Raw genomic sequence first — 25860 nt, 5'->3', positions numbered from 1 at the left:
CAGAGACTGGTGGCTGTGTGATGTCCGTCTGTCTGTCCAGCCTTCCTTCCCTGTACCTGGGGTGCTGGTTTGACCGTGTGGCCTTCGAAACCTCCTCCCTAGCAGGCTGAAGGTTGGAGGGAAGAGCAGCCTCAGCTGTCTTTGGAGCCAGGACTTTCCAAGCCGGACAGAACCTTTGGGAACATTTGTCCAGGAGGGTCTGTGCGGTCGTTCTGCCTCCGAGGGTCCGGGGCAGGGCCCAGCATCAGGGGGCTGGAGACAGCTCTCTACATGACTGCTGTGCACCCCTGGGTGAGAATCAGGATTCAAATCTTCCCTGTCTGCCCCCACTTCACAGATGAGGAAAACTGAGGCTCAGATTGGAGAAGCCTCTCCCGCAGGGTGCCCATGTTTCACAGTGGCATGGCCAGTACTCGAACCCAGGTCTCTTAATTCCCACCCAAGGCTCTCTCGCATCTCCTTATCTTCTCTCTGAGCCCTGCCAGCTTCCTTTTTCAAAGTGTGAGATTCGTGTTAGGAAGGTGGCACCTGAGAACAAGGTGGGTGCCTCTTCCTTCTGCATATAGCTTTACAGGAGCTGGGTTTCGTAGGAGACGCGGCTCTGCCTCCTTGGGATGCTGACGTTGTTTATCCATCTCATTTGTTGGGCATCTGCTTAAGGCTGAGTGCTGGACAGATGACACTGTCCTGGATCGCGCCTGGTTTGGCCACATCCCTGGCCTTGCTTAGGGCCCAGAAGCCGGAGTGGGGAGCTGGCGCCTACCCACGGACCTCTGGAAAGAGGCCAGGCTGGAGGCAGATAGAGCAGGCTGGCTGCTGGCAGGACCCGGACGTTAGCTTGGTGGTTCCAACTGACACATGTGAGGCTCTGTGCAACTGTTTTCTGACCTTCTGCTCTGCCCTCTGGCCAGGGAGGGCCCAGGGTGACCCCCATCTCTTCCGGTTTAAGCCCCTGACCCAGCCTGTTCCTTCTCCAGCCCAGCTCCTTAGGTCGCCTCCTGCTGTCCCCTGCCCAGGACGCCCATGCTTTGTGTCCTACCTGTTGCCCGGAAGTCCTGCAGAGTCCAGTTCCAGCTTTCCAGTCTGCTTGAGCCCAGGTTGGGGGTCACACTCACTGGCTCCGGGGGCCTGATGTCCTCAGTGTGAGGACAGAAGAGAGCGCGGCTTGTGACTGTGCTTCAGGAACTGCCAGAAGCCCTGTCTCTCCAGCCTGGCTCTGGCCTCTGCCTCACTTCCTGAAGCGCAGAAGGCCCTGTGCCCTGGCCACACGTATATATACCAGGCCAGTCCGTGTTTCTGAGACCCAGCTCAGGTTTTCCCCCTTCTGGGAGCTCCTTTCCCTCCCTTTATGTCCTGGCTAATTCCTAATGAATCTTCAGGGCATCCTGAAGATTAAATGACACACTGTGTAGCATCCCAGGGCCCTGGCAGCCTCAGTGCCTGGCTCACAGTAGGTACTCAGCATACAGCACGTGCTCAGCATACAGGGGAAGGTACCATTACCTGCACTGTCATCATCGTCATCATCTCTTCTCACCGCCTCTCACAGCGGTTTTAGGCTCAGATGACATCACGTATGGTGAAGACCTTTGAAAATCGCCCACTGCTGTATACCTCAGAGGTGATAGCTATGGTGCAACCTGGTCCCTCCCCTAAAGGACCTTCAAGCCTAGTTGGGGTGCGTGAGCTGAAATTATGTACCAGTGGAAATTCTTAAAGAACCGGTGAGGATTGCACGGGCGGTAATTCAGCAGCTGTTGGGCTGCCGTGTGGACAGCCCGGAGAGCAACCGTCAGGCGCCGAAGGAGGGGCCGTTCGGCTGCTTGCTCCCGAAGCGCTCTGTGGATGACCTGAGTGGACACTGTCCCACTTGCACTGAGGTTTTCTCATCCTGGGGGACCCACCTACAGTCGTCGGTCAGAACCGGTGGAGCCTCTGGAGGGCTCACCCGTGGGCCATCAGACCCCCACTGGCTTCCCCAGGAGGACCTTGCAAAGATTTCTGGAGGCCGTGGAATCTGGAGGGACTTGCAGGCCCTGGGCAGTAGTTGCCTAAAGGGCCTTGGGGGTCATCCAGGTGTTCACTTCCTGGCTCACAGGTGGAGGAATGGAGGCCTGAGAAGGCAGGGGTCTTGTCTGAGTTGGGACTAGAGCCCAAGTTTGGTGGGCCCGTTTCTCCATGCTGCCATTTCTGCACACAGTTATTGCTATCTGGGGCTCTCTGTTCCGAGAAGAGGGAATGAACGGTCAGTATTCAGTTGAACATAGTGGTTAAAGCGTGGCCTTTGGAGCCAGACTGCTTGGGTTTAAATCCCGCCTGTGTAGCCTGGACAAGTTACTAGACCTTCTTTTGTTTATTTGTGAAATAGAGATAATAATAGTCCTACCTCATAAAGATGGTGTGAGAATTAAGTGAATTAATGTGTATAAAGCATGTGAACAGAGCCTGACACAGAGGACACGCCGCATAAGCATCAGCTGCTGTTACCGTGGTGATGATGGCGGTGATGGTGGTACTAACGGTGATGTTAACAGTGATGACGCTGATGATAGTGATATTGATGATGAAGATGAAGTTGTTGATGATATCGATGATCATAATGTTGTCCAGTATATGTAAGGCGTGAAGCCTTGTCTTTCCAACAACTCCCAGCTGGGAAATGGGGTGTTCTGGTTCATTGACTATTCGGATAAACCGTATGCATATATCCATATCCCCACAGAGACACACAGACGTGTGTGCCATTCACAGATGACCATTTACCAAGAATGTGCAGTAAAAGATACGAGTGACAGAAGGCTTTCCTTTGTTCTACTAACCCTACCCCAGGATTGGCAAATACTGTGCTGCCACCTTCTCCCCTAGCAGACATCAATAATCAATCACCAGACACTCCAGACAGCCATTTCTACTTTAGATGAAACCTGCTTTCCCTCCCTGGGCCCCTTTATCTGCAGGTCCTGAGCTGGTGTGGGTTTTGCAGAGCGTGGGGTTGGAGTCTGGGGGGAAATGAGCTGCCTTGTCCTAGAGATCTGATAGAATTTGCTGTTTACCGTGGTACACACAGAGGACAGATTCTCAGCAAAGCAGGTCCAGAGAATGTGGCTGCCACAGCCTCCCTAGCTCTCCCCAGGATGAAATCAGCCTATGGCTCCACCATGTGGGACCGAGTGAGCCTTTCGTACCCTTCACTGTGTTGCCTTGAAACTCCCACTGCTTGAGGAAAACCCTTTAGGAAACCTGGCACCTGAAGCAGCCGGAACCCCCTTCCGGGGATGGTTTCTCACACGCCTTCAAGGCCATCTTGCCATGTGGCCAGTTCACGTGTGATGGTGATGATGGGGCTTCCACGTGTGCAGCCACTGTGTGTCCAGGGAGCAGCCTGGGGCCACATGTGGTCAGCTTAACGCTGGCAGGGGGCTTGCTGTAGCCAGAACGAGGTGCCTCAGACATTGCGAAAGACGCTGAGCAAAGCTGAGGATAAATCAGTGTTTTCTTGATGATCTGCATTTTGACAGGATCTGAAGTTGCTTGAGGTAAACTCATGGATGTGCAGAGCTGGAGTGAACTCTAGCGGGCCTCCAGGGCAGCCCCCGGGTTTTACAGATGACCGCCCCATTTGTTGCCCTCCCCAGGCCCATACAGCCCTCGTTTAGCCCACGTCACACTACGTTGATGTTTCCCATGTGTGGGCTTCTCCAAGGCAGGGTCTGTCAGCTCTGACCCCTAGAACCCAGCACCAGGCCTGGCACAGGGCTTAGAAGGCCTCTGTTGGGTGAAAGGGTGGATGGATGAGTCCCAGCAGTCACCTCCTCCAGGAAGCCTTCCCTGATGCCCCAGACAGGTCAGCTGTCACCTGTGAGCATCCTTCCTTCAGAGCTCCTGTCACACTGGGTTGTGATGACCCATGTGACTTCACTCAGGGTTGGTGGGCAGTGAATGACCCTTATCAATCTCTGGGTTATCAGGAAAGGCCTCCCAGAGCCTCCCAAGCTTTGTGGGGCTTTTTGTTTTGTTTTTAATTAATTAATTAATTTTATTTTTGGCGGTGTTGTGTCTTCGTTGCTGCGCGCGGGCTTTCTCTAGTTGCAGCGACCCCGGGCTACTCTTTGTTGTGATACAGGGGCTTCTCACTGTGGTGGCTTCTCTTGTTGCGGAGCACGGGCTCTAGGCGCGCGGGCTTCAGTAGTTGTGGCACGAGGGCTCTGTAGTTGTGGCTTGTGGGCTCTAGAGCACAGGCTTAGTAGTTGTGGCGCACAGGCTTAGTTGCTCCATGGTATGTGGGATCTTCCCGGACCAGGGCTCAAACCCGTGTCCCCTTCATTGGCAGGCAGATTCTTAACCGCTGCGCCACCAGGGAAGTCCAAGCCTCCCAAACTTTGAAGGTTTTGTAGATGAGGAAGCTGAGGCCTGAGAGGGGAAAGGGTTAGTCCAAGGATATCTGGTGGGGACCAGTGGCAGAATTAGGTTGAGGAAATTGGGCCCAGGGAGGTCAGTCTCTAACCACGTCACCCAGCTGAGAGACGGCAGGGCCTGGATTCCAACCCAGGTCAGCGGTCTAGGCCCCCATAAGCCTGTTTGAATGCAGTGGAAGGAGTTCCCAGCAGTGTCCCAGCAGTGGTCTAGGCCCCCATAAGCCTGTTTGAATGCAGTGGAAGGAGTTCCTTAGCTATGGAGTGTTAGAGGGGGCTGGGGAGACCCTTTCACACCTCCCCTCACTGCCATCAGCTCATCTAAGCCAGGCCCTATGAGCCCTGATAGCTGGGAGATACCCCCTCAGCTAACCACTTCGAACTGCTGTCATTCTCTATCCTTTCCTCTCTAACCACACCCCAGCATCACTGTCTTTATTTAGCTCCTCAAACTTGCCAGCTCCTTCCTACCCCAGGCCCTTTGCACATTCTGTTTCCCCATCCCTCTTCATTTAGCTCAGCTGCTATATCCCCCCTCACCAGGCGCCTTGTGCATGGGCCTTTAGGGGGCCGCCAGGGCCAGCTCTGTGCTGGCCTCCTGGTCTGAATTAGTTGGTCCTGTGTGTACTCTTTCTGCCGAGGGGGCAGACCGGGGACAAGGAAGGGGCATTTCATCCCCTTTAAATGCTTCAACTCATTTAACCTTAATTGCTTTGTTTTCATAGACATTCGCTAAGGAAAAGGACCAAATTATAGCCTGAATTGGGTCTTACTAATCTTAATTAAAAGCTCTCATTTATAATCAGGACCAGACCCCAAACGTGGAGAAAACCATCCTCATATGGCTTGTTTAAATAACTGAGGCCCTCTTGATAATCACTGTTTAGTCTGAACCAGCAGTGCACATCACCCCTTCTATATCTACTTAATTTTTTAGACCATTTATTCAAGTGGTTTATTCCACTTGCATGTTCCAACTCGGGCCTTTTCCAAAATGTTATAATGAAAACTCTTGAGGGAAATAACTTTTTGTTTTGGCCACAGTATATCAAATATATTACTGTTTTCCCTTTTTTGTGAAAAGGAAAAAAATGACAACCTTATGGGCATCAGAGATCACAAAATTAGCATGTATGTAATGAATGTAAGTAGTCACTTCCTGAATTTTATGTCCCCAGGGTCTGCTTGTCAGTCACTGAAGTTAGGTAGATTACAGGGCATGCTATTAAGTGTTTTAACAAAACTCCTAATAACGCATACCGTGATCCATTTAGTTTAACATCAGAAAAAAAATCTTAAGACCAATTGGCCTTCTGAGGGAATAATGTCTATGACCTTATTCAGTCATTTTCATCATCATTATTACACACTTTATTGAGGCTCCAGATAAAATTCTGCTTTCTGGGAGTCCAGGAAAGGGCAGTAGGAGGTGGGCTGGGAGCAGGGAGGAGGGGAAATTCTTCTTCAAGTCTTAAAACGTGCAATTATGCATGCTAATGTGTGCCCTGCTGAAGATGAAAGCGCTCCAGTCCAGCAGACCAGCGGGCAGGAAGAAATTGGATGTGACTTAAAATTCCAAGTTGCTGTCAGCTAGCAATTAGGCAGCGCTGCTTACAACTGGTCCCAGATCTGCTGCAGAGTTTAGGCTTCTCGGAGTCCACGTCCATTTCTGGAAGGAAAAATTGAAAGCTCGAATCGTTGGCGTTTAAGCATTGGAGGTGATTGGCTCCCTCAGCCTCAGTTTGCCCGTGTGTAAAATGTGTCCACTGGACTAGATACAGTTTAGTGTCAAGAATGTTCACTGAGTACCTACTCTGTGCCAAGCCTGGTGCTGGGGCCAAGACGTTTTCCTGACCTCCCCGGTTAGGGGAGAGACAGATTGGGAAAGATGTGATCATAACAGCGTGTGGAAAGTACAGCAATGGAAATACAGACCAGACTCAGTGGGGGTGCGGACGAGAGAGGGCGCATATCTCTGCCTGGGGAGGGGGGAGTTTGAGAGGGCTCCCTGGAGAGGTGTCGTCTGGGCTAAGTTAGGAAAGCAGAGCGGGTCTCTGACGTTCCTCCCAGCTCTGCTGCTCCACGGGAGTGTCTGTAGCAAGGATGCAGAGGCCTGTTTTTGTCCTTGCCGACTCAGTGAGTCCAGCAAGTGACCTGACCTTCCTGAGACCTGGTTCCTTACCCATCAAACGGGAGCAATGGCACCTGCCTCCCAGAATGTGCGCTGCAGTGGGCTTGGGGGAGGGAAAGCCACCTCGCCATATGTGAGAGTGCGCTGAAGACAGCACCAGGGCCTGCACGTCGGGCTTTCTTTCTTCTCTAAATCCCCATTTCTCCTAGGGTTAGCGGGCCTCTGCCCCCACCCCTCCCCTGGTCTCCAGGCTCCCCAGGCAGCAGGCCTCTTCGGCCCCTTCCTCCAGGCCCTCCAGCTTCCTCTTGGCCGCTCCTTGTTACAGTGGCTGGATTTGTTTTTCCATTGGAGGAATGCTAACCAGAGAAAAGCATTATTTCTAAGAAAATAAACTACGGGCCTGTTGGCCTTTGAATGCTACTGAAGTGGATGGCAGCCTTCCCCAAAGGCCTTGAGACAAAGAGTGCCAGAGGGCTTGTGTGTGCCGGCAAGGTCAGGGGGTCTCGGAGGGTACTTGGAGGGGGTCCTCCAGATGCGCCAGGGCTGCAGCCCCTGGGAGGAGAGAGTGGAAAATCCCATCCGGCCAGCTTGGACTTCTGGCTGCTGCCGTGGCTCAGCCCCGCTCCCTCCGTGGGCTCCAAGATGCACCCTCTGTCCCGGAGCCACCCTGCCTCTGTCTGGGCCTCCTGCCCCTTGAGTCGAGGGGAGTAGAGCTGGGTGTAGGTCCGTGGAGTCCTGGGTGCCAACCTGTGTGACCTTGGGCAGGTCTGTGGACCTCTTGGGCCTTAGTGTGCTGACTGCAGAGTTCAGGGCTGGGGCCAGCATACCCCAGGCCCCTTTGGACCCCTGCAGCGGGCAGCTCTGTCTCCAGTGTGCTCCTTGCCATGGTGGCGCACAGTGCGGCCTAAGTCTGTAGGGGTTCCAGGTGGGCTCCAGCTGGACTGTGAACCGCCTGTCCCTTCCCACTGACAGCCCCAAAGGCAGGCCTGGCCCAGCCGGAGCGCTGGCGGCAAGGCTGTCCCCACGTGAGATGTTCGTCTGTCTCTGGGTCACCCTCCCCCTCTAGGCTGGCAGCTCCTCGTGGCCAGGGTCTGGGCTGAGGGCCAGGGGCCAGGACGGGGAAGGCGCTGGTATAGGAGGGAAGAAGTCGGGGAGGTGGCTTGATCCTCCACGAGGACCGTGGGCCCTGGCTCCCTGTTCGCGGAGACGTGGGGAATTCTTCAGGTGATTCTGTCAAGGTTAGGACGGTGGAGTCTGGAACCAGCCTGCCTGGCTTCTTCCAGTTTTGGCTTTGCCACTTACTAGCTGGGCGGTCTTGCGCGAGTCACTTCAGCTCTATGAGCCTCAGTTTCTCTTTATGTGATGAGAGAAGTTAAGCCCTTCCTACTTGGCCTATAGTAAGGGTTTAGCCACCTGCCATTAGAAGGTGGGGGTGGGGAGTTGTTCCCGATCTTATTGTCATTAGAGAGAAACTCCACTGGGGATTTGGAGAGAAAGAGAATGAAATCAAACTGCACCAGGGCAGCTCCGGCCCTTGCTGCTGGAGCACAGAGGGCGGCCTGTGAGGTTAGGGGAAGACGCCTGGGCTGGGAATCTTGGTTCAAGTTGCTGTCGGCCTCGACCTGCTGATAGGTTAGCTCCGCAGCTTCCCTCTCTGGCCTCGGTTACCCCTTTATCAAATCCAGGGGCTCATCGGTGGAGCTCTAGGACCCCAGCTTCCCCATTCCAAGCGGCGGCTCAGGCTTTCAGGCAACTTCCAATGATCCTCTTGTTGAGTTCCAAGGGGGTTGGGCCCGTGGAACAGCCCCCCTGAGCCTGCAGTTTGCTCAGCGGGTGGGAGAATGACCATGCCTCTGACTGGTGGGAGAGTAGTGGGAGCCTCAGCTCTGGGCTAGCAGCCTCCTAGGGCCCCTCCTTACTTCCATCCTGAACACTTGGATAGGTGAGCTCTCTGCCAGCCAGGGTGCTTCGGCGCCCACCAGGCCCGATGTCGGAGCCCCCAGTGAAGGGTCCAGGGTGCTTTGGAGGGAGAGAAGGAGTAATTAACTGGTCCTTTGGGTTTGCTAGGCCAGTCCTGCCTGTTACTTGGGAACCACAAAGCCCACCTTGAGCCCGTGCTGGACAGGTGGCATTCGAGGTCAGTCCAAGGTGAGCATCTGCACCCCAGCAGATGCACCCCAGAGACTCGCCAGCACGGTGGATGCGAGTGCCGAGAGCATTAACTTAGAAAAACATACCATACAATGCACCCGCTTAAAGTATACGATTCAGGGCTTCCCTGGTGGCGCAGTGGTTAAAAATCTGCCTGCCAATGCAGGGGACACGGGTTTGAGCCCTGGTCCGGGAAGATCCCACATGCCGTGGAGCAACTAGGCCCGTGAGCCACAGCTACTGAGCCTGCGCGTCTGGAGCCTGTGCTCCGCAACAAGAGAGGCCGCGATAGTGAGAGGCCCGCGCACCGCGATGAAGAGTGGCCCCCGCTCGCCACAACTAGAGAAAGCCCTCGCACAGAAACGAAGACCCAACACAGCCATAAATAAATTAATTAATTAATTAAAAATAAATAAATAAATAAAGTATACGATTCAGTATTTACAGAGCTGTGTATCCATCACCGAAATCAACTTTAGACCCTTTTCATTACAACAGAAAGAAGCCCTGTACCCCTTAGCCATCACTCCCCAGCCCCCCAGTCCCCGGAAACCGCTAATCTGCTTTCTGTCTCAATAGTTGTGGCCTTTCTGGAGACTTCATGTAAATGGAATCCTACAAAACGTGGCCCTTTGTGACTGAGACGGCGTCCTCCGAAGTCAGGTAGCCTGGCTCACTTCCTGGCTCCACGTGTATTAGCTGTGTGACCTTGGGCAGGGCAGGTAACACCTACGAGCCTTGGTTACCCTTGCTGTCAGAAAAAGATGTTGGTACCCACTTCTCAGGGTGCTCGTAGCAAAGGGCCTGCATACGGCCTCACACGTCCACGGAGGCTCCAGTCAAGAGGGCTACTCACTCGTTCAATGCCGAGCAGACCTTTGAGGAGACACCATGCTACTGCTGAACCTGCAGCTGAACAGGACACAGTTCTTTCCCCATGGAACTCACAGCCTCGAAGGACACATACATCGCAAGTGAGAGTAGCGATAGTGTCCATTCAAGGAGCTGTGGCGTCCAGAGGGTGGGGAAGAGCCCCGTCTGCCAGGGGATCTGCAAGAGCTTCAGGGAGGAGCTGATGCTGGGGCTCAGTCTGCAGAAGGGCGTAGGTGTCTGTGAAGGGGAAGGAGCTCCGGGCAGCACAAGCAGAAGCGTGGAGGAGGCCCGAAGCCGTCCGGGCCACTGGGAGAGGTCAGCCAGCAGCTCAGACCCCATGGTTACCTTGGATCATGGGTTGGCTGGGGGGAGGACCTTCCCACCCTCTGGCTGAGCCATGGTCATTGTGTGCAGTTAGGAATGAAAAAGTATATAGATTTGTGTTGGTTTTGCATGACCTTTGACCTTTCCCATAATTAACTGCTGGGCCCACTTCTGGCATTGTCTCAGCAGAAGGGAAACCTGATCGATGGATGCCAGGGGTCCACCGAGAGCGGGTCTCATTACTCAGTCATTACAAACCCAGAGCTTAACCCTGTGGCACCGGCAACGGGGGGGAGGCTTAATCCTTCCTGCTAGGCGGCCCTGCGAAACTACCTTCCCGCGAATGTAATTAGCCAACAAACTGGATTAAGATTTATTCACCAATGAGGACTCAACTTCCTAAGCCATACATCTCTCCCAGAATGGTTGCCTGATCTAAGGAGTGCGTGGTTTTTCCTAAAGCCCCCAGACAAAGGAGAAGACATGCAAACGCCCAGCCAGGGAAGAGTTCTTTGTTAGAGCGTTCGGTCTCCACTGTCTGCAAGGAATTTTGAGAAAAATGCCAATTTCAAGGGGAAACGCGAAGGTATTTTCGGTAGTGATCTCTGAGAGTGGAGAGTGAGATGCTTTCAAAAGCCTCATTTTGAGACCCTTCCCGGTCAGTCTGATTTTTAGGACTAAAATGCCCTAAGTAGTATTAAAATGAGAAGCATCTCTGACTCGTTGTGGTAGAATCTCTTACAGGCACTACAGAGTAGATGTATATTTTATGGGGCAGCGAGAATCAGTTTTGAGTTAGATGAAGGAAACCGTACTCATCCCACTCGAGTCCTTACCAGCGTTGCTGGTACATAACCACAGCTGTGGGATCGTGTGTGCCTACTGCCGTTTTACTGTAGGAAAAGTGGAACTGCGTGACCTTTTAGAATCCCATGAGCAGCACCCCGTGCTGTTTTTCTCTGCTCTATTGGATGTTGGAAGCTGTTTTCTGTTGGGAATTGAGTTCTCATTAAAAAAAAAAAAATCCAGGCTGGAGAAGGAGCAGGGATGTTTAAGGCGAGCCGTTGAGACTTCTCATCCTTAGCATTCAGGTCAGCTTTTTTGTCCTGCCCACTTTCTCTGGGATGAACCATCTCTGTCACTGCCCCTCAACCTCAAGAGCAGGTACAGACCTCGGAAATAAAAGCAATGATGCACGTGACACCTCCTCCCCACCTTTCTCCTTGATAACTTTTGGGAGCATGAAGCACTTTTTATAAGTATTCATCTCATGCAGCCCGAGGACGCGGCTCCAGCGGGAGTAGAGCCTGCGTCTGAACGCAGCCCCTGGCTGGAGGCCTGCAGACAAGGTCCTCAGCCATGCTGGGCCTCGTTTCTCGGCATCAGTAAAATGGAATCAGCAGTCACACCTGCTTTCCACACAGCTTCATCACTCCGATCTCTGCTGCTGTGGTCCTGTGGCCGTCTTCCCTCTGTATGTCTGTGTTTTCACATGGTTTTCTCCTTCCTGTCCTAACATCCTCTCTGTGCGTCTATATCCAAATTCCCTTCTTATAAGAACACCAGTCACTGGTTTAGGCCCACCCTACTCCACTGCAGCCTTACCTAAAATTTGCAAAGATCCTATTTCCAAATCAAGTCCCATTCACAAGTCCTGAGGGTTAGGACATCAACACTTCTTTCCGGGGGACACAGTCCAACTCACAACAGTCCTTTAAGAGTAAATATCTAGATCAGTCTCCCAAGGCAAAAGAAATAAAAGCAAAACTAAACAAATGAGACCTAATCCAACTTAAAAGCTCTTACACAGCAAAGGAAACCATAAACAAAACGAAAAGATAATGTATGGAATGGGAGAAAATATTTGCAAATGATGTGACCAACAAGGGCTTAATTTCCAAACTATACAAACAGCTCATACAACTCAGTATCAAAAAAACAAAACAAAACAAAAAACCAAAAAACCCAATCAAAAAATGGGCAGAAGATCTAAATAGACATTTCCCCAAAGAAGACATACAGATGGCCAACAGGCACAAGAAAAGATGCTCAACATCACTAATTATCAGAAATGCAAATCAAAACCACAATGAGGTAGCACCTCACACCAGTCAGAATGGCCATCATCAAAAAGTCTACAAGTAATAAACGCTGGAGAGGGTGTGGAGAAAGGGGACGCTCCTACACTGTTGGTAGGAATGTAAGTTGGTGCAGCCACTATGGAAAACAGTATGGAGGTTCCTTAAAAAACTAAAAATAGAGCTATTATATGATCTAGCAATCCCACTCCTGGGCATATATCCAGAAAAGATGAAAACTCTAATTCAAAAAGATATATGCACCCTAATGTTCATAGCAGCACTATATACAATAGCCACGACATGGAGACAACTCAAGTACCCGCCAACAGACAGTTGGTTTAGAAGATGTGAGATACACACACACACACACACACACACACACACACACACACACACACAATGGAATATTACTCAGCCATAAAAAGAATGAAATAATGCCATTTGCAGCAACATGGATGGACCTAGAGAATATCCTACTAAGTGAAGTGAGTCAGACAGAGAAAGACAAATATTATATGATATCACTTACATGTGGAATCTAAAAAATAATACAAATGGTTCTATACGCAGAGCAGAAGCAGACTCACATACATAGAAAACAAATTTATAGTTATCAAAGAGGAAAAGGAGTGTGGGAGGAATAAATTAGGAGTATGGGATTAACAGATACAAACTACTAAGCATAAACTAGATAAGCAACAGGGATTTACCATATAGCACAGGGGACTATATTCAATATCTTGTAATAACCTATAATGGAAAATAATCTGAAAATATGTAACTGAATCACTTGGCGGTACAGCAGAAACTAACACAATATTGTAAATCAACTATACTTCAAAGTTTAAGAAAAGAGTAAAGATCTAGAGAGCTTGGCTCTGCCCCCCTCCATTCCTTTACCCTCTCCGCTCTCCAACCGCCTGTTCCTCATTCTCTGACCTTAACAGTCCTTAAAACGTGGTCCAACATAGAGAACAGACTGGTGGCTGCCAGAGGGAGGGGTTTGGGGGAGGGATGGCGCGGGAGATAGGGGTTAGCAGATGTAAACTAGTGTATATGGGATGGATAAACAACAAGATCCTACTGTATAGCTCAGAGAACTATATTCAGTATCCTATCATAAACCATAATGGAAAAGACTATTTTAAAAAAGAATATATATATATAACTGAATCACTTTGTTGTACAGAAGACGTTAATACAACATTGTAAATCAACTATACTTCAATAAAAAAAATTTTTTTGAGGTGGTCTGAGACTGATGGGCATCTTGGAGGCCTGCAGGACCTCCTCTGGGGCTGATGGCTCTTTGATGAGTTTTTTACAATAATAAATCTACTAGCTTTGGCAGGGATTTATTTTTTGGTTGATTTGTTTATGTGTTTATCTCTTATGTATTAAAGGAGGAGGCTCACACGATTTTAAAGAACAAAAATTCAAGGCACATACACAGAACATCAGGGAAGGTTTGGTTTGTGAGCAGACGTTCTCCATTCGGGACGGATGCTGTGTGGGTGGGTAAAGCAGGTTGGCCTCGGAAGCCTGTGAGAGCACTTCAGGCCTGGGGATTGGAGAGGAACCGATAATTCTAAGGGGTGCTCAGATCTGGGGGAATTCTCTGGGACTGGATTAAGGGAAGAAATGTGAGCAGCAAACGTTCCTGCACTCTTCAGCCCAGCAGCGCCCACCGTGGCCTACGTTATGGGGAGTCAGAGGAAGGAAAAGGCTAGAGTTGTTTTGTGGACTCTCCAGCAATCTCTTTATAACGTCTTTTGTGCATGGTGATCGAGTAGTTTATCATTTTGATAGTGAAAATGTTGCTGTTAAAAATTATACCCAGACAACAGCATAAACTGGAACTATGCCAGGCTAATATGGGTGTATGATTATCCTAATTGGGGAAAGACGATTTTCTCAGACCTTATCACCCTCAAAGCAGCTTGTTCAATGGAATTTCATGGATGTGGTGACTCTATAACTGATCGTGTTTCCTTCCTTGCCTTGGTTTCTAGGAAACTCAAAGTCCTATTTGAGGCCTTCCTTTTGTCATCGTGCTGGAATTACCAAGTGTATTTCTGCATACACTGCCCAGCTTTCCCTTATTCCGCAACCCTCATTTCTCTTTCTTCATCCTAACATCTGTTCTTTTTGAAAACCTTTTTGTGTGTATTTTGTAGGCTGTTTAGATGCAGGATGTTTGAAGTCACTGATGGATGGATGAATAGGTGTTTGGTTGGATGGATGGGTGAATGTTGAGCTGGATAGATGGATGAACAAGTAGGGGTGCGTGTGTGTGTGTGTGTGTGTGTGTGTGTGTGTGTGTGTGTGTGTGTGTTTGGATAGATGGGTGGGTGTTTGGATCAATGAATAGATGGATAGATGGTTAGACATTTAGATGGATAAGTATTTAGATAAATAGATGCTTAGGTGAATGGAAGGATGGGTGTCTGGCTGAATATTTAGACGGACGGATGCACGTTTGTACGGGTGGATGTTTGACTGGATAAGTAGATGGGGAATAGGTGATTGGATAAATGGAAGGGTGGTCAGCTGACTGGATGTTTAGATGGATAGATTTTAGCATGCATAGGCAGATGGAAGGATGGTTGGGGTGGGTGTCTGAATGAATAGCTTATTGGAGGGACTAGATGGATGGATAGTGGGGGGGTGGATGGATGTTTGGATGAGTGGATGCGTGACTGACTGGCTGGCTATTTGGGTCGATGGGTAGGTGCACACACGAGTGTGTGTGTGTATGGATGTGGCGCAGGTGGAAGGATGAGGTGTGAATGGATGTTTTGATGATTAGATTACACTTTCTTGGTACATAGGGTAAATGTGCCAAGAGTGAAATAACATATATAAAGTGCTTTGCCTGTCAGTGCCTGGCATGTCATGGGCATTCTAACTTACCAGAAAGGACATGGGCTTTGTAAACCGAAAGACACGTGTTTTGATCCTTGCCCTACCACTTACTATGTGACCTTGAGCAATTACCTCTCTGCCCTTTATTTTGCTTAACCATAAAATGGAGTTAAAATACCTACTCCAGAGGGTTGCTGTGAAAATTAAATAAGCTGGTATATGTTTCAGGAGTAGATACCTGCATCCTGAGGTACAGCATGAGAGAGAGAGAATTCTTCTGCCCAAGCATGGAATAAAAGTCCTTCCCCTCGGTCTGACTGATCCAGCCTGAGTCATGTGCCCACCCTGGGACCCATAGCAGTTGCTATGCCATCTACTCTCTGAGTTAGACTGATCAGGCTCCACCCCCACAGGTGGAATCAGGCCCTCTTCTTTTTTTTTATTTTTATTTTTGGCTGTGTTGGGTCTTCGTTGCTGTGCGCAGGCTTTCTCTAGTTGTGGTGAGCAGGGGCTACTCTTTGTTGCGGTGCGCAGGCTTCTCATTGCAGTGGCTTCTCTTGTTGGGAGCACGGGCTCTAGGCGCGCAGGCTTCAGTAGTTGTGGCACGTGGGCTCAGTAGTTGTGGCTTGCGGGCTCTAGAGCTCAGGCTCAGTAGTTGTGGTGCACGGGCTTAGTTGCTCCGCGGCATGTGGGATCTTCCCGGGCCAGGGCTCGAACCCCTGTCCCTTGCATTGGTAGGCAGATTCTTAACCACTGCGCCACCAGGGAAGCCGTCTTCTTTTGAGTCACCTGCTTGAACGAAGGAAAGGAGGGAGACAGCAGTTCGCGAGCTGCTGATTCGGATCAGATGAGAGATGACGCTCACGCGTACAGGCGGTGGAAATGGGCGACCAGTCAGCAGACTGTACCCACGTTAAGAGTGTAGAAAATTCACGTGTTGGTAGCTGATAGGTGTCAGCGGAGAGGTGGAAGGATAACAGGATTCACTGGGATGGGGAACCCCAGGGAAGTGCAGATGGATGAGTTAAAGTTGGGCCGTGTTGCCTTTGGCGTGAGTGTGGATGATCTAGGGGGAGAGGTGGTTGGATCGGTGTATCTGGGGCTCTAGCAAAAGGTCGGAGCTGCAGAGATTGGGAAGTAATCAATATCTGTCTTTATAAATCCATGTGCCCTTTCAAACACAGAACCTTACATCCTGCTTTAATGTTATTTAAAACGTCTAAGTGCATTAAGTATAATGGTTAAAAACAATTCAAATGACTTACAGAATTGAGCCAGCTTCCCAGCTGACACTGATGGCCTCTGCAGCAGGAAACCCCCTGTCTCTTGCACCTTTGGGGATCCAGGCAACCTTATTCTTCCCTCATCGTGGCAGGGTGGGTGGGCACCAGGAGGAGGCTGCGCAGCTCAGACCCTGTATTCTAGCACTTTCAGTGCTGCAGTTTCCAATGAAGTTATTCCCTCTGCTGGCAGTGTCCCAGACAGTGCTTGATCACCTCCAGAGTCAGGGAGCCCACTACCTCCTGAGACAGGCCCTGTCCTCCAGATGGACATACCTGCCCGTGAACATCAGTTGGCCCCCTTGGCTTTCCCCGGCTGTGAGTAGCTCTGCCCTCTGGACCGCTTGGAGAGAGCATGGAGCTGGATGTCTCCCTGTGCCAGCTCCTCAGGCATTTGCAGGAACGGCCAGGGTTGCTTTCAGTTCCCTCTCTTCAGGCTGGCCCCTTCCTGGCTTTCACAGCTGGAGCCGGGCCTCGAAAATCCCTCTTCGACCAGGTAGAGGAGAGACTGCTTCTTCCCACGTGGTAGCCTCTTGCAAAGCACTTCTAGTCCTGCTGAGACGGGGCAGTACTGCTTCTGGTTTGGCTGTGGGAACACTTCCGGTTCCACTGGGGAACTTCTGGTTCCACTGTGGGACACTTCTGGCTGCCCCCTTTCCTGCTTCTCTGCAGAGCCTGTGGAGGTCTGGGTGGGTAGATTGAACACCCGCTCCCCTCTGCTGCCTTGGGGGGTTGCACTGGTCGAATCCCACTTACAGCCCTTCTAGGTGTGTGACCGTGGCAAGGGTGTGGCCTTCTTGTGCCTCGGCTTCTCCGATGCGCTTGTAAAATTGGAATAACAACGATGGTGCCTATGTTTCAGAGTTAGCATGGGGACTGGGTCCGTGATGGCGCGTGGTGTCGCCCCCCGGGACTCGGGCATAGAAGCAGCTCATTGAATGTTAACTAGACTCGCTTCTGTTGCTCTCCAGGGTCTCTCCGATCTCTCTGGAACTTCAGAACTGATAGCTCTTTGACCCCTGATGGGAAATGTTGAGAAAGACTTAAAACAGGAAAAAGGGTGACCTTTACAAAGGCTATTGGCCACTGTTTATGAGGCAGAAGGCTTTGTTGTGACAAGGAAACTGGAGCAGTAGAAATTCAGACTTCAGACGCTGATCTGGAAGGAAACTCTGGGGGGAGTATGTGGACTTTTCTCTCATTCCAGAAGCTACATTTTTTGGTGGTGTGCAGAGTTCATTTATCCCATACCCCCTACCTCACAAGTAATGAGGTCTCCACCTCTGGGAAGCTTTCAGATATCCTGAAAAGAGGCAGTTTGGGGGGATTTTAGACAGGATCCCTGCGTGCTGTTAGTGTTGAGAGGGCTTCAAAGGGGGAAGATAGGGGTGGGAATCTCGCCTGCTTCTCTGTAGGGGGGATCTGAAAATCACCCCAAACATGCCTGGCACGTGGCCCTGCTCCCCAAGGCGGTGGCCAACCTCGTGGCATCTCTGTAACCTTTGGGCCCCCCGCCCCCAGCAAGGACTTTAGTGAACACCTGTTGAGTCATCCCCTAACCACTCAAGTCCCGGTGACTTCAGCAGTGGGGGGAGAGGGGACCCCCAGGCTCTTCCTCTGATACCTGTCGTGCACCTCATTTTGCAGACATCGACGAGTGTGAGAACGACTACTACAACGGGGGCTGTGTCCACGAGTGCATCAACATCCCGGGGAACTACAGGTGCACCTGCTTTGACGGCTTCATGCTGGCACACGACGGACACAACTGCCTGGGTGAGTGAAGCAGCTGTGCCCTGCCTGCGGGGCACACCCTGCCTGTTTCTCAGCTCCAGCTGGCAGTGCGGGGGGTCGTGGGAAGGACTGCCCTCTTTTGGTTCCTTGTCTTAGTCTGCTACGGCTGCCGTAACAAAAGAGCACAGCTTGAGGGGCTTCAACAACAAGAATTTATTTTCTCACAGTCCTGGAGGCTAGAAGTCCGAGGTCACGGTGTTGATGTGTCTCTTTCTATTCTGAGGCTTCTCTCCCTGGCTTGCAGCTGGCCCCCTTCTCGCTGGGTGTTCACATGGTCTTCTCCCTGCATGCAGGTACCTGATGCCTGTCTCTCTCTCTCTGTCCTAATCTCCTCTTCCTATAAGGACACCAGTCATATCGGAGTAGAAGCTATCCTCACGACTCATTTTCAACGTAATTACCTCTTTAAAGGTCCCGTCTTAAATACAGTCACATTCTGAGGTACTGGGGCTTAGACCTTCAACATACGAATTTGGGGGAAACCACAGTTCAGCCCATAACAAGGATTCTTACACACCTCCAGATTCTCCTGGTTCAAATACATATATTTTTAAAACAGTTGTGTAAAACTTATGAGTAACGCAAACTTTCTGGGTCAAATTGGGGAAACGTAGGAGCACAAGATAAAACTGGAAAGTATCTTGGTTACTCTGGTGTGTTTGCCTTCAGGCGTCTCTCTGCAGCCAGGTGTGGTTACACTGTAGTTGTGATCAGGTGCCTGGCCCCTGTTATCACCCTTTTCCTAGTTGCCTCATAGTTTGATAAGTGACTAACAACCCGGGGCTGCTGTAACAAAGTAACAGCTGAGTGGCTTAAGCTACAGAAATGTATCCTGTCACAGTTCTAGAGGCTAAAATCTGAAGTTGTGGCGTCAACAGCGTTGGTTCCTTCTGGGGGCTTTGAGGGAGGACCTGTTTCATGCCTCTCTCCTAGCTTCTGGTAGCCTCAGGCTTTCCTTTGCTTGTAGATCACATTCTCCCTCTGTTTTCACATTGTCTTTGCTCTCTGCATGCCTGTCTCTGTGGCCAAATGTCCCCTCTTTCTAAGGACACGGTCATATTGGATTAGGGTGTACCCTACTGACCTCATCTTAACTTGGTCATCTGCCAGTCACCTATCTCCAGAAGGGGTTACTTTCACCGGCACTGGGAGTCAGGACCTTGCCATCTTTGGAGGGATGTAATTCAACCCACAATAGAGGTGGTTTGCAGCCTGTGGCAGGAGGAAGGTCTCCTGGTAGAAACCACGTGGTCCCAAAGCAGATGCCCCGGTCCCCCAAGCCCTCTTCTGCTACCAGCTGCTGAGTGACCTGGGGAACGGGGGCTGGAGCCTAGAGGGTAAGACCGTGGACTTGGCCGGAGTGTGGTGTGGCTGTGAACCCGTTCTTAACATCTCTGAGCCTCAGTCACTTGTTGGTAAAGGGAGGGTGTGAAGAGCAGCTGTGTCACACGCTGCTGTGAGCAGAAATTGCGATCGTGCCCAGACGGCTGAGAAGTGTGCCTGTCCCAGGGCTCTCAGTCCTCAGAGTGGTTCCTGTCACCATGACTGCAACAGGGATAACACGCTGTCTGCCTCACTAGGTTGTGTGTGAGGATAAAATGGTGCAGTGAAGCGGCTGGCACTTGGCGAGTATAAATTGTCAACAAACAAGCATTAGTATTACCGTAGGTGACTCAGCCACCCTTTTGTGGTTGGACGTTGAAATTCCTTGCTTATTTTGTTTGTTTTTACCATCAGAATCCAGAGGTGATTCTGGGCATAAAACTTTTTTTCTTGTTTCCCCAACTGTTTCCTTAGCAAGTCTTCCTGGAACTACTGGGTCAAAAGGATTATTTGGACTTTTTTTTATGGCTTTCGATGCCGTGCTTCCTGGAAGGGCTCAGTAAACCTTCCATTGTGGCAGCTGGTTTTTTGGTGTATGGCATAGAAGCTGGACATCCCAAGTGCTCCGAAACTTCCAGAGTTAGTGGTGTATTTGTCTTCAGTTCCTCTGCCTGTTTCTGTTGAATGCATATTGGATCTCAGATGAGCTTGTTATGGGAAACAGATCCATAAACATGTAATTACACCCCCAAATAAGTGCCAAAACGGAGGTCTGGACTGTTAAAGCCCAGAGGGGTCTGCGAAGAGCTATCCCTGCATGGGGTTGGGGGGTGGCGGGGCCTGACTCCTCAGGGGGACTGCATCCAACAGGATCTCCAAAGGTAGGCGAGCAGTTTACTGGGTCGAGGGCAGAGCCTGCGTGGAGAGCTGTGGGTGGCCCCTTGAGGCTGGGCTGGGGGGGGCGGGGTGGGGGGGGTGCTGGGAGGAAGAGCGGGAGGTGGGGCTGCCACGGCAGGCAGAGCCTTTGGTGAGATCGCGGAGAACCGAGGCTGCACAGCGTTCATTGTGCCGGACGCCAAGTTCAGTGCTGTTCAAGATTTCTCTCCTTTAATCCTCCCAAGAGCATAAGCATTTAACTTTCCCAGTCGCTCGCCCCTTTTTTCAGATGATAGAGCACATTTCAGAAACTGATTAGTCCGTGAAAGCAGAGCTGACGGTCTCTATGGAGCAGCAGGCAGTATCCCCAGTGGTCAGGAAGACGGACCTTGGGAACTGCCAGTTCTGGGCTCAGATCCTGGTTCTGCCAGTTATCAGCTGCGTGACCTTTGGCCTGGAGGTGATACTCGCCTCCAGGCCTAGTTTCATCACCTGTAAGACAGAATTCGCAGTCCTCTGTCTGGCACGGCTCTTGCGAGGACTGAGTGGGATCGTGGATGTCAAGCATCTTGAGAGTGCCTGGCACCGAGCACACAGACGTGATGGGCACCAGGCTGGTCATCGGCTTGCGGACCAGATGTATTGCGGTGGGCTGGTCTGACGCCCCCGAGGCCTTGTGGGGGCCCGGCCTGCCGTCTGCAGCCCCCGGGCAGTCACCTGTTTGTAAACACCCTTGTTCTTTTTTTTTTTTTTTTTTTTCCGGTACGCGGGCCTCTCACTGTTGTGGCCTCTCCCGTTGCGGAGCACAGGCTCCGGACGCGCAGGCTCAGCGGCCATGGCTCACGGGCCCAGCCGCTCCGCGGCATGTGGGATCTTCCCGGACCGGGGCACGAACCCGCGTCCCCTGCATCGGCAGGCGGACGCTTAACCACTGCGCCACCAGGGAAGCCCATCACCCTTGTTCTTGGCTACGGCAGGTGTACCCAACGCCTCCAAACTAATGGAGTCTGTGCAGGTCTTTGTTTCAACAGGATTTTCACGGTGGATTCTTTTTACACTCATCAATTTAAGGAACTGGGTAAGACTCCACCCACCCCCGCCTCCGAGCACAGATTGCAACTTCCTACAGCTCTAACTCACACATACGGCAGCCGACAAAAGGCTCTCTCTGTTGCTCCTCTGCTTTTAGCTGGGGCAGACGCTTCCCGACAGACCTCCTTATGTTTGGGCTTTTTCCTTCTCAAGACAAAACTCCGGCTCTAGAGAAGACAGGCCTTGGCTCCCACTGGCTCCAGCCCCGCCTGACCGCGTAAGCTCTCAGAGCCGCAACTCCCTCACCCATAAAACGCTGAAAAAGTACCCAGCACAGTGTCAGGATCGTGGAGGCTTATAGACACTGGCTGAAACAAGTAACACTGTACGAGGAGGCTGGACTTGCAGTTGGAAGATGTGACCCACATTCTGTCACCACCACTCATGCGTTCTATGTTGGAGACCAGTTACTGACTCTCCATGTGTCAGTGCCCCTAACTGCAGAGCGGGTCAGAAATGCCTGTCTTGGTGTCACTGTGACAATTAAATATGAAAGTAGACCTGGAGAGCTGAACGTACTGATGTGAAATTCTCCGCGGGTGCTGGGTGTTGCAGAGGTTTCAAGCCGGCAGCCCACAGCCCTCCTCCAGCCTGTAAACATGTTTGGTCTCTCCCCACCATGTTGATGATGTGACCGTGACGATGGTGGTGGTGATTGAATTATTTGTCAACATTTATAAATCAAGGGGGTGTCACATAAAAATCAATATTTCCAGCACCGTTCCTGCTTGGCCATAGTCACCCAGCCCCTGACTTTGTGGGACTTGGGCAGGGGTGCATATCCCATGTGGTCCAACGTGGAAGTCATCACGAAGCTTCAAACTAGAATATGTTCAATCTTTTCTACCTTGACAAGTGTTCCTAATGACTTGGAAGGCTAGACTGGAATTGAGAAATCTAGGACTCCTTGGAGTTTTGTGCCAGAAAGTGGTAGCATGGGCAGTGCCTGCTCTCCGCCCCTTCTTCTCACTCCTGGCTCCGTCCTAACCTGAATGTGTAAGCTCTGACCATTTGCCCCCAGACCACCTTCCCTTTGGCTTGGTCCTGTTATTTGTCCCTCTGAGAAGAGACAGACTTGGGCCATGTGGACAGGGAATTTTGGGGTCTCAAACAGGTGTTTGTGTTCCAGGTGCCATGACCCCCTGTGGACTCCTTACTGTATTGGAAGGGCTGCAGCCACAGGAGGGGCAGCACAGGGACCCTCAAGGCATTGAGCCAAGAGCAGGGGCACCTCTTGCCCACGTCTCAGTGTGGTACCAGCAGCAGCCGGCAGGAGCCGCACCATGGCTGCCCCCTTTGGAGGGTGTGTGTACGTTCCCGATTGCTGCACTCCCCGCCATTCCCTATTGCTCACAACCTGTTGGTCATTTAACTGCCTGCTCTGTCTCAGTAGGACTTGTGTTCACGCTGCCTGATGAAGCTTCCAGCACAGGGCCTGCCCTCAGTGGGTGTTCGGTAGGGGTGAGAAGCGGACTGAGTGGTGGCAAGGTTCTGCGTTCTGCATTCTCTCTGCCTTGCGCGGTCCTGACCGTCTCTGGCCAGTCACTCTGAGCCCCACTCCACAACCCATCGCCCGTCAGGGACAGTTAGGCCTGTTTGCGTCTCCCGTTGTTTTGTCTCCAAGTCTGGGTCAAAAGTCTCGTCCGGTTGTAACATTCCGCTCTCAACCACCACTGAATTCCTTCGGGATGGTGGCTGGAACCGAGCCTGGTCAGCACAGTCTGAAAAGCATTCTGAGCTAACTAGGAGAAATGAGGCTGATGGCTGAAGGGTTATTTTCTTGCCTGGGTTTTCACAGTCGAACCTTTTCTCTTTTTTTGAGCAAATGAGGTTATTTTCTTGTGGAGATGGCTTGCCTGGGACTGTGTCCTGGAGGATGGCCAAATCTGTCCTCTGGGGAGTAAAACCCTGTTTCTATTTGACATCTTTATTGAGGAATTTCTCAAATATAACAGAAAATGACACCAGAGGGAATTGAAACCATGATGAGATCCTTGCTCAACCCCAGATGACTGCTTTTAGCATTGTAATTACTTGAAATAGCAGTAGTTCTGTTTGAAAAATATTATTCCAAACTCCACGCAATTGGACATAAGAGCAATATTTAGGCTAATAGAATAAGATTTTTTTCATCTTAAATTAAAACCAGCAGTGGGTAATTTTTTCCCGACTCCACAAAGCAAGGCTCCTTTCTCCCTAAAGCCATTAGTTCACTTAGCCAGATGTTTTCTGCGACCCCAGTCTTTATCTTGACTTACTGAAAAATACGGTTCTCAAGTTGCCCACAGTCTGAATTTCGGACTTGCTTCTCAGCACTTTTTCCCCTGATGAAGAGGAGTCATCTGGAGCCAGGTTCAACAGAACAGTTGTTTTGTTAACCGGATCGCTACGTTCCCGTTAACACTTAGGGAGCACCTACCGTACGCCCGGCCTTGTGCTAGGTAGTCAGCTTCTCTTAGGTGAGATGAGGAACTTCGGCCGCACCTCTGCCGTGCACCTGGAGTCGCCCAGGATGTCGTGCTCACGTGCTGTCGTTCAGTTCTCACAGCATCCACAGGCAGAAGCCATTAGTATCCCCTCTTTACAAATGAGGAAACTGAGGCTCAGAGAGGGAAAGTGACCTGTGTAAGGTCACACAGCCAGGAAGTGGTAGGGCTGGGACCAGAGCCCAGGTCTGTGCGTTTGCCAGTTCAAGCCTGTAAGCCGCTGCCCGCCCCTTGCCTCATGGCACCCGGAACAGAACCAGCTCCGGGAGGCTGGTCCGGATCAGGGAGGGGCTTCCTTCACTGGGGGTTAGATGTGCCCTGCTCTGAGTTTGAGAGTCGCTGAGAAACCCTGGCGTCTGCCAAGCCAGGCTGGTGGGCGGCGTGCTGGAGGGCGTGAGGGCGGCCCCTGCCCCAGAGGCTTCCCCCAGGTCTGCCCTGCCTCCCGGGCCGAGGCAGGATCCGCTCACCCCTGAGCTGCTTTGGGGCACTGTCTCACCCCGTGTGAACGCGCGGAGCCCTGTTGTTACTGAGCCCGCTCGTGTGGCTCCCATCACTTTCACGGGAGCACCCAGTTCTTCTGCCCGCCGGCTCACGAAGCCCTCAGGCCAGGGTGCTTGCTGCCAGCCTCCTCTTCTCACCTCTCATCCTTGCCCACCTGCACCCTCTGGCCCGGCCTTCCTTAAATCCACACGGTCCTCCTACCCTTCTCTGCTGTTCAGGGCTGCTCTCTGAGACCCCTCCCCCAGCATGACCTGCTGAGGTCCTACTTGTCATTCGAGACCCAACCTCCACCTCCCTTTGCTCCAGAGTCTTCTGTGAGCACGTGGTACACACCTGCACTGTGGCTCTGCGCTGGGGTCCTCCCTTCTTCTCCTGCAGGCAGAAGCTGTCTTGTTTATCTCGTCTTCCTCCTCTGAACCTAGTGTGGTGTCTGGCATATCACAAGCACATAATAAACATTTGCAGAATGAATGAATGAATGAGTTTGAAGAGGGTCCTCAAGCTCAGCACACTTCTGTGCTGGGCACATAGCTGAGATCCAGGTGAATTAGCTGGAGCATGTGTCACAGGACTCCCAGGTTCATGAGAAACACAGAAATGTTCACGCTTCTAATGACAGGTAGAAAGGGCTATATTCGCAGTGACACAAGCCTCCAACCTAGTATTCATCCATTTGTTTATTCAGAAACATTGTTCTGAGCACCTGCCGTGTGCCAGACCTGGTTTTAAGTGCTGAAGACACAGTGAGTGGCGACCAAAAGCACCCAAGCACCCGCACTAGGGAGGGGGGAGGACAGGGCACAGGTAAACCCATAACTCAGTAAAGTAAGCTCAGTCAGGTCAACCCCAGTGAAAAACAATACAATAAGGTGATAGAAGTGATGGAGGCAGGACGACAGTGTTGGAGAGGGTGGCGTTCCTGTTACTGTTGCTGCATAAAAACCACCCCACACTTAGTGGCATAAAACACCCTTTGACTCTGCTTGCAGGTTCCGTGGGTCAGGAATTCAGACGGGACGCAGCAGGGACGGCTCTCTGAGCTGCACGGTGTCTGGGGCCTCAGCTGGGAAGACGTGAGGCCAGAGCTGACTTGATGGGGGCTGGACTCATCTGGGGCTTCTCTGCTGGCGTATAACGGTCGATGTTGGTTGCCAGGCAGAACACTTACGGGCAGCCTCTCGTGGTCTTTCCACATGGGCTGGTGTGGGCTTCCTCACAGCATGGCCGCTGGGTCCCAAGAGAATAAGACACAAGTGCATGGAAGCTTTCCAGTCTAGTCTCAGAAGTCACTTTCACCCAGCTCTACCTGTCAAGGCAGTTACAAAGGTCCATCCATGTTCTTGGGGGGTGGGCACTTGGGGAAGGGGGCCTCAGAGAGGAGGAGGAAGCTGCCCTGTGACGATCTTGGGAAGACCTTCCCTCCAGGCAGAAGGGGAGGACAGAGGCGGCGGCCCGAGGTGGGGACAAGCTGCGTGAGTTTGGGCACAGGTCACTGTGCCTGGAGGATCTGGAGGGAGGGAGAGGGTCTGGAGACGAGGTCGGGAGCGGGCAGGGCCAGGTCATGTGCAGCCTTGTGGGCCCTAGAAGGGAGTTGGGATTTTATTCTAAATTAGTTGGGAAACCACGGGACATTTTAACCAGGGACTGACACTTTAATTAAGAGATTTGCTT

At 51.4% G+C, this 25860-nt stretch overlaps 1 protein-coding gene across 3 annotated transcripts in view; it reads left to right on the top strand.

The window, feature by feature from the left end:
• The window catches only part of SCUBE1 (signal peptide, CUB domain and EGF like domain containing 1), a gene marked incomplete at its 5' end in the record, with an annotated part of 125981 nt that overhangs the window by 4289 nt on the left and 95832 nt on the right, over positions 1-25860 (top strand). For all 3 annotated transcript variants that reach the window (XM_082667048.1, XM_082667050.1, XM_082667049.1), the window contains one exon: positions 17765-17893. In XM_082667048.1, the coding sequence (XP_082523174.1) occupies positions 17765-17893 (129 nt within the window). The remainder of the gene's footprint in view (positions 1-17764; positions 17894-25860) is intronic.

Source organism: Grampus griseus, assembly GCF_964374135.1.
Source record: "Grampus griseus genome assembly, chromosome: 11".
NCBI classification, from domain to species: domain Eukaryota; kingdom Metazoa; phylum Chordata; class Mammalia; order Artiodactyla; family Delphinidae; genus Grampus; species Grampus griseus.
The sequence above is the reverse complement of the archived record's forward strand: the minus strand, read 5'-3'. Positions and strand labels throughout refer to the sequence as shown.